This window comes from Pygoscelis adeliae, unplaced genomic scaffold, assembly GCF_000699105.1.
Source record: "Pygoscelis adeliae isolate BGI_AS28 unplaced genomic scaffold, ASM69910v1 Scaffold232, whole genome shotgun sequence".
In the NCBI taxonomy this organism is placed as follows: domain Eukaryota; kingdom Metazoa; phylum Chordata; class Aves; order Sphenisciformes; family Spheniscidae; genus Pygoscelis; species Pygoscelis adeliae.
Window position 1 is genome coordinate 2,716,099 of NW_008824473.1, and position 8,367 is coordinate 2,724,465.

General features: G+C 42.3%; 1 protein-coding gene across 1 annotated transcript in view; it reads left to right on the plus strand.

The window, feature by feature from the left end:
• The first annotated feature begins 61 nt into the window (after positions 1 to 61).
• Positions 62 to 8,367, plus strand: part of LOC103914634 — a 13,605-nt gene continuing 5,299 nt past the window's right edge. Inside the window, exons 1-6 of the mRNA XM_009321313.1 lie at positions 62 to 174; positions 3,329 to 3,540; positions 5,251 to 5,316; positions 5,409 to 5,500; positions 6,862 to 7,445; positions 7,975 to 8,055. Coding sequence (XP_009319588.1) covers positions 5,257 to 5,316; positions 5,409 to 5,500; positions 6,862 to 7,445; positions 7,975 to 8,055 — 817 coding nt within the window. The 5' untranslated portion in view covers positions 62 to 174; positions 3,329 to 3,540; positions 5,251 to 5,256. The remainder of the gene's footprint in view (positions 175 to 3,328; positions 3,541 to 5,250; positions 5,317 to 5,408; positions 5,501 to 6,861; positions 7,446 to 7,974; positions 8,056 to 8,367) is intronic.

The window sequence follows — 8,367 nt, forward strand, 5'->3', positions numbered from 1 at the left end:
AGCCCCGCTGTCCCCCGCGGCCTGCCCCCGGGTCACCGGCCCGCGGCGTGGAGCGCCGCTGGGTGCCGACGCCATCGTTGTCGTCCAGCTCTGTCCTATGCCCGGTCATCTCGTGCTTCCTATTTGTAGTCCCCACTGACACGCAGAGCTGTGACCAGGTGCCATTTTACGTGTGTAAGTGTTTTTCAGGAGTGTGTGCCCTTGAGTTTGAAAGGTCCTTTTTGGTCTCCTGCATTTTCCAGTGGAGTTGTCACCCAAACTGCGTGGGTGACACAAACCACTTTCGCATAGTTAGGTTTCGGTTTGAAGAGGGTCAGTGGAATAAGATGACAAGCTGGTAGCCATCACGAAGGAAGGTTTCAAAAACGGAGGCTGAGGGTCAACAGCGGGGCAGGCACTTACTGTGTCTTCATCAGCAGGTATCTTCTTGGGGAAGTAAAATAAAAAATGGAAAGTCCCGCTAAAACAAAGCAGTCCTTTCCCAGTAGGAACAGCTGCCATGAAAGGTTTTATAGCATTTGGGATTGTTAAGATTTTACAACTTGAGATCACTGGACAAATTAAGTCACGAGAGAGAACTTGTATAGAAGGGAAGTAATGTAAGAAAAAATAATTTGTTCCAAGTCCCGTGGAGCAAGAAAGGGAAGATTCTAATATGTGGTAAAGGGCACTGCTTTGTCCCCTTTCCACCACTACCTATAAAACCAAGGAGAAATACCTGTATTATCAGCATCCACTAATGGTTCATTAAATCAGCCTAATTCTTAAAATTCCTGTACCAAGCTTACACTTTTCACAGGTTTTCTACTTAGTTTTTCTACTAGTATAACCACGCTGGCTAAAAATAGATTTTTTTTTCTTCCTTACTGGTATGTTTTAACAACTCTTGCCTTAGATGTATTTATCATATATAGTATAATATAGTTTATAACTTATAAAGGTTATGAATGGGTCTTATCCTGCATAACTGTGTTTTAAAATGCTTCTGCAGGAAGGTCTTTGCTTGGGAAAACTGGTAATGCCTTGTACCTCACTGAGGCACAAATTCTGCCCCCTTGGCCCTGCTGAGGCTGGCTGCTCGCTTCCATTTCACCCCCGTGGCTCAGACCCAGGGGCACTCCCTCACTCCTGGCCTGCTACAATTCTCAGCAAGCACAAGGATTCAAAAGACTAAGCTAATGCAGGTGTCACAGCAGCATGTTCTCCAGCGCTTTTGCTTGTAAGAGCACTCGAACACGGAAGCATCTAGCTGGGCCTTTCATGGGACCAGGCTGGATGCTGGGAAGTTGACTTCCCTGGGCTTAAGGCACATTCAGAGCAGTGAGACGTGCCCCACCACTTGGGAACTGCTGTGGTACCACTTGTTCCCCATTCAAACCACGTTGTTTTATGTCCATGTCAATTAATATAACTGGACCACCTCCAGGAGGGTCCTATTACTATGCTTAAAGCAGAATAAACCTTGCGCAACAGAGCAGGTGAGGCATTTAATGCTCTGCTGCTATTTTCCTGCTGTTTTGTTGCCCCTACTCCAGTCAGAATTGATGTTGTCCGAGGCTGATGAAGAGAGCCATGGAGGAATAGCTCTTTCTTGTACTGAGAATGGATGACACGCAAGCATGTGCACTAATGTTGCCTAGAACACTTTTTGTTTATTGCTTTCCATTCTAGTTTTCTAGTTAGGTAGAAGAGGAATCTACAGAGCTGGGTTTTTTTGTGGTTGGCGGCAGGGGGAGGGGGAACATCAGGGGTCAAATTCCCTGAATTCTCCATTTTGAGTCATCTTAGATCGTCCTGTTGTACATTTATTGTAGCTGGGCACTGTAATGGTGTCGAGAGATCCTACACCAGTGTTTCTACTTTTGTGTTTGATTTTAATCCATTAGTCTCTCATATACCAGTCTCTTCTTACCCTTCGCTATATCCCCTTTGGTGCCTTTGACAGCTTGAAAAAGAGAGTTACTAGCCTGTGCTTCTGGTCCCTTCGCTCTGGTATGTGCCAAAACAGACAAGTTGCCAGACCATGGGTTTTGTTGACTCTAGAACTGAAGTCGCAGATAAGGGAGGCCATAAAGTCTACAGAAGCCCAGGGAATACAGAAGGAGAGATATTGACCAGAGACAGATAAAGGAAAAATAAGGCAGGTAAGAATACATGTCGTGCAGAGGCTGCAGACATGAAGATCCTGAAGTAAGGGTGTCAGAGGAAAAAAGGGTAATAAGCAGAACAAATATTTCTGTGATCAGCTGAATTAATGAAGCCAGTTTTCTCAGAGGGTTGTTTCTTTCTCCCCCAGAATGACTGCGGCACCATTCATGATCACTGTGATACCCCAACGGAGAGGGAGAGAGAGAGGGCTTGCGCTGTAGTAGTACATGTACAGTTGGCCAGCTGACTGCTGCCACACAGTTCAGCAGAGTTTTGCCTGTCTCTCTTTAGGTGGGGATGCTTCCTTGAGCTCTATCGTCTACCCAGCTGCTGATTTTCATGAAGTGTGTCCAGGCATCGTTATCTTTGGGTGTGTTATTCTGCCAAATCTGGCCGAAACGGGACATTTGCATAAACCTCCTTTCATTAAAAAAGTAGGTTGAAAATAAATTGTAGAGGGGAGTCACACTTTACTTAACAAAGAATATGAATACAACCTAGCAGAGTGAAAGAAAACTGGCAGTGAGCTAGGAAAGGCAAGATTAACAATGTGTCTCTACAGTCTGAGGTGTTGTTACTGGACCCAGGAGCACTCCATAAGCTGTGTTCATTAGGCTTGCAGAGAAGAGGGCACACTGGACAGAGCAAAGTTAAGCACCTTCCAGGTTACGCTGCTTCCAGCCCCAGAATTAGCGCTATACTCTATATAAGAGAGTACAGATAGCCAACAGGATAATAGCGTGATAACCAACATGCAAAAATAGGAATGCTGTATGAAAAAAATTGAATTGCAAAGTGGGAGTAAGAAGCTGGACTGACTGCATTAACAAAGCGGACATTAACATGAACAGACTGACAACTGGACTCCACATTCCCCACCTGGCTGCTCTTAAGAGGGTCTGGTCTCTTAGAAGCAGAGAGGGTGAGCCACATCTTGTAGCATGCCCTTACCAGCTCAGATTTTTTTGTCTTCTGTTATTGCCAGTCAGCTGTTCTAGTATTTAATACACATTATATTAATGAATGCTACATTTTCCAATTTCATACTATACTAGGCAGCATGATAAGAAGACGGTATCAGGCCATAGGCCAGAAGAGACATGTGAATACCATTTTTAGCTGGAGAAAGATACTGGTTTTTTTTGTTTTCTCACAGTAGCTATTCCTTTTTCCTAACCAGCATCCCGGACAAAGGCGGGCAATGGCTGGGGAGTTAAGGGAAGGGCTGAATGCAATCCAAAACATGTGGTAACTAAGCAGCAGGACTTGAAACCGTTTCCTGAAAGACAACACAGAGACTCACCTCTTCTTTTTCTTCCAAGGAGGCAGCTCCCGTTGCACTATTTTCCTAGCAAAAGAAGTTACGATCTTCAGGAAAAGACTTCTTTCAGGGTATATTATGTTTTCTTTCGTGTTTTCTTTTCAAGCTGTATGTAAGTGTCAAGAAATGGCATGGAATGGAGTGGGAGAGCTGTCTCTGACAGCTACGGTTTAATCCTGGAAAGAGGGGGAGGAAGGACGACTAGGGAGTAATTGGCCTATATCAGTCCCAAGAAGAGTTGAACAGAGGGATGTTATATTTGTTCCTGTTTGTATTTCTGGGACTGATGCCATTATTTATGTGTTTATGACACTTTAATACTCTTTTTTCCTAGCTTAGGGCCAAAACTCATAGCCCTTACTCAGCTCTAAAGATCCACTGAAGTAAATGGGGCAATTTTTATGACTAGAGGTTTAACAGTGGGCCTAAAGGCTGGGTGTAGACAAAGAAAATGTTTCTTGCATGAGAGCAAATGTCTTAAGAACTCTAGAAAGAAAGATATTCCCCCTCACTAATTGCTGAGGACAGAGGACACTTGTATTTCCTCAGCCATCATCACCCATAGCATTTACTATGGGAATGGCAGCTGTCACCAAAAAGTGTCTTCCTTATCCTGAGCAGGATAAAGGACTTCCTTAATTCTGAAACCACTCCTTCTCTAAGATTTTACTTAAAACCTAGATAAAGTAGCTAAATCAAAGTTAAAAGTAACAAAAGCAGCCAAAGAATTCACATTTAACACTGTTTACTGTGGACTTCTTTCCACATTCCTTAGCGATTACTTTTTTTTTTCCACCAAACACTAGTTTGATTACAGCCGGTCAGCCATAATCCAAACATGTTGGCTTGCATCAGCTAGTGTCACAATATCTGTGTCCTTTGGAGGACAGATTTTCAAAGGATACAATGAGTGCTTCTGAAAAGAAGCAAATTTCATCTCTCTTACTGCTGAAAGTCACCTTGAGAAGCACAGACCGCTGTTTGTGCAGTCAGACTGGGACAAAGCAAACGCTTTTCAGTTTGCATGTATAGATGCATGCTGTGAAATATAAAAATAAGTCAGTTTATTGCCTCCTCTGGAGCTCATTTTTTAAATTGCTTTTAAGTGACAAGATTCACTTGAACAAAACAAGCTATTGTCTGGACCAGTGCTTCAAAAAGACTCCTTTTATTTTTGTGATAAGGAGCTATTGCATCAGGCGTGTATGCAGATATGTGCATTAGGATGTGCTACAGTGAGCGACTCCCTGACAGCAGATCTCTGTGACTGTGTGCAGTCTTGGTAGGGGAGGGAAGTCTGCACAGTCAGGGGTCCCCACACTGGTATCTTTCAAATAAATGTTGTATATTTATGCTAGAGTCATAAAAACCCATTTTAAATAAAAGCGTATTTATTGACATACTCACTGAGTCATAACTGCAGATGCAAGCAGTCTTCTTTTTCAGATAACAAATTGAGACATTACCTGTCATCAGAAATAATTGTAGGTCATATCTCATGAAAACACTAGTTTAGAGTAGTATGAACCTAAATTATCAAAAACTGATAATTTGATCTTAAGTTTTTTAATCAACTTCATATAATTTAATCCACTAATGCATTAATGTATTCCCATTCATACAGTGGTGGTTCCTGTATTACTTGAAGCAGATTTTCAAGGCCTCACACAGAAAGTAGTTCCTCAGCTTCACTGTTAGTATAAAAAACATAAAGTTTCTTTCTCACAGCCTGCTGACATAACTATTTTCCTCTGGGGTGCTCCACCCCTCCTTCATTCTAGGGAGTAATGGAACCAATGTTTACAGCTGCAGCGCTGGAGGCAGGACCTGTACATTTCTTTGACCAGGTATTTTCTTTTCTATCCAGGACATTGTCTACTTCTCTCTTCCCCTTCACACCTCCTCCAATCTTAAATTTGAAACATTAATTTTGTTGTAGATGAAAACTAGAATGAAAGAGAGGGGCAAGAAGATACCAGAAGAACTGTCCTCATATTTCACTACAGATCTTCCCCCTGGCTTTACTCCCAGGTAATAGTGTGACACCAGTAGTGGTGGGAGCAGGGACATTTCTGTCAACTAGTTTTTCAGGGAAGACAAAAAAGGAGTCACAAGGTAGATGTGGCCAAGGCAGAATGTGAGAGATGGGGGAGGTTTATGACCAGAACTGGCATCCTGCCACACAGTGTGACCAGAGGGAGACAAGTGGGATGGTGACAGTGTCCTATACCTATCCCTAACTTCTTGAGATGTAGTACCTAATGTTCATTTCTGCTGTCAGCATTTCATGAGTTTAATATATTTAACATACAAATCTTGAGCAGTTAGTTAAAGAATGCCACATAATAGCCTTGTTCCTCTGTTTTGGCATGGACTGAACAACACAGAGCACATTGCAGAGCTCTGGATTTCATGAAGTTCATGTCTGCTGACTAATGTACTGGGAGCCAGTGTTCACAGCATTCCTCTGGGGTGTGACTCCTCTGGATAACTGGGTTTTAAATTCAGGTTTCATCACCTTTGCTTTAAACTGATACTTTTGTTCCAAGGACAAACCTTGTTTTGCCTAACTTGCTTTTGAATTTCAGAAATTTACTCCAGATAGTTTCAGTCTATGGACATGTTTGTTTGCGCTCAACTTAAAGAGTGTAAGAAGCTACTGTTGAAACTGGAGGGGGTAACCATGTGGTTACAGCTAAATTTGTGTGTGTTTAGAGGCTTGAGGACTAAGACTTTTTTGGTAAACTTCCTTTGTATTTTAGATTTTAAAACTCCTAAAACTTGTTAATAAATTTTCCACATTAGCAGTCCTCTAATTGAACTGTTACAGTTTAAAATAAAGATGGTCCTCTCATAACCATGGAAGATCAGAGTTCCCAAACTGAAAAAAAAAAAAAAAGCCCAACACACAATAGGGTATATAGAATCAGCAGCTACTAGAGAAGACTTCTTTAGATACTCAAAGTTTCATTACATCTAAAAGTCCTTTGCATGTCACATCTAAGAAAGCAAAGTTTTGGATTTATTTGATTACCATTTTACTGAGGCAAGAGAAAATAATTTTACATAGGAGAGGAGAAATCAGTCAGCATGTTACATTACATTGCATTGCACTTCAGCGGGCATAGTCCAAAGCATACACTGTCAGTGCAGAGACTCTCTGGTTTGGCAATGGCTGCACTAAATCTTCTCGTGTTGCTCTGCACAGGTATTTCTGAGCTTGATCTAGGAGTGTTTTCCTTGGGAGGAAATGTGGCTCAGTCTCAACTGTGAAAGGGAGCACTGCCAGCCTGTCCACATACGTTTCAGGCAGCAAAGCTAACAGGTCTCTTTTCTGTGTTCTTTAACTGTTACTGCTCTCACTTAATGATACAGCTTTTTTTTCTCCTCAGCCTGATTGAAAGCAGGAGTGCCATCTGTACAGGTGAGCATACAGAAAGGCATGAAGATGGTTTCTTAAATGATGATACAACAAGAAAAGAAAAATATCCAGTTTTGCGACAAGTGTCTTGTCATTCCCTGTGTAAAACCACTATGGAGGACTCAAACCCAAAGATCTCCCAAACATCTTTGATCCCACAGGCAGATGAGGACTCACCACTGAACATGTTGAGTAGGTCTGTGGCTGCCAACATGTTACAGGAACTTGGAGAGAAGTTGCAGCTCCTTGCTAGGTATAAGACTGGTTTCCCTCAGGGACTTGTGAATGTGCTAACCTGTAACTGGAAAGAACTCACTGAGGGGATTGATTACCCTAAATGGCACCAGAAGTCACTAGTGTACAGAAGTGTGAGATCCAGGAGAAGCCAAGCCTCAGAGGAGGTTAAGAGTGGTGCTCTGAGGTCCAAATGTACAGAGTGTGAAATCACTGCCATCAGAAAAGAACAATACAAGAAAAGCTTTGCTCTACCAGCCTGCACTACAAAGGAAAAAAGAAAACCTGAGACAGCATCAAACATGCCTGTAGGAAGTAAAGGTAAGGTCATGCTGTGTAAATGTGCTGTGTTGTAATGTTTGGCCACAAAAGGGAAAAAAGCACTTTCTGTTAAGACTACACTCTCTGTTGGCTCGGTAGGCCAACATGCTCTGCTTTATAGCTTGTTATACTGCAGTTCTCTGCAAAGCATTGTTTTAGGACATGATGAAATAGCTTTGCAGCTGAAGCAAGAGGTACAAACACTTAGAAGAACAAAGCCGGTGAAACTGGGCAATGTTTCAAACCATTTATCAAAGCATATTTAGTCTCCTCTTTCAAGGTGAGTGATACAGTCATAACATATTGTGCCAGTAAAAATCACTGGCATCCAGAGCATTTCATTCAGCAAGTGTCAGGCATCCTCAGTGCAGAACCATAGGTTGGAGTCAAGCCTATTCCAGCTCTCCAGGTGCTACTGCACTCTTCGTCTTTAAAAAAAATAATAGTCTTTGGTTTTATATTTTTGAAAGCTGACTCACCCTTGCATGTATGATCATAAGCATTGCAACTCTGGTTTCTTCCTGTCTAGCTCCTGTTGTGCAAAATGATGCTGGTCAGTCACCCATCACAATCAGCTTCTCGCTCTCATCCAATGTTTGTGAGGAAAGAGGTAAGAGTAGCAGGCAGCTCGGCTGGATGGCTGATGCTTAGCAGAGGTGGTTAGAATTATGCAGCACCTGGACAGCTGTTCTGAATGCCTGAATTAACTAAAGTATGGATTAGCATGAGAAGGGAGTAATTGTCAAGAAATAACCCCCCCTGCTTTTTGGATACAATCTGTTTTTAAATACCCAGTCCTTCTCTGATTATCTCTGGTCATCTGCCAACAAGGTTTTCTACATAGCCACTGCAGGTCCACTACTCTGCTAGCAAAATACAGGGTGAATAACTGCTTTGGGATATTATTTTAAGCCTTTCCCTA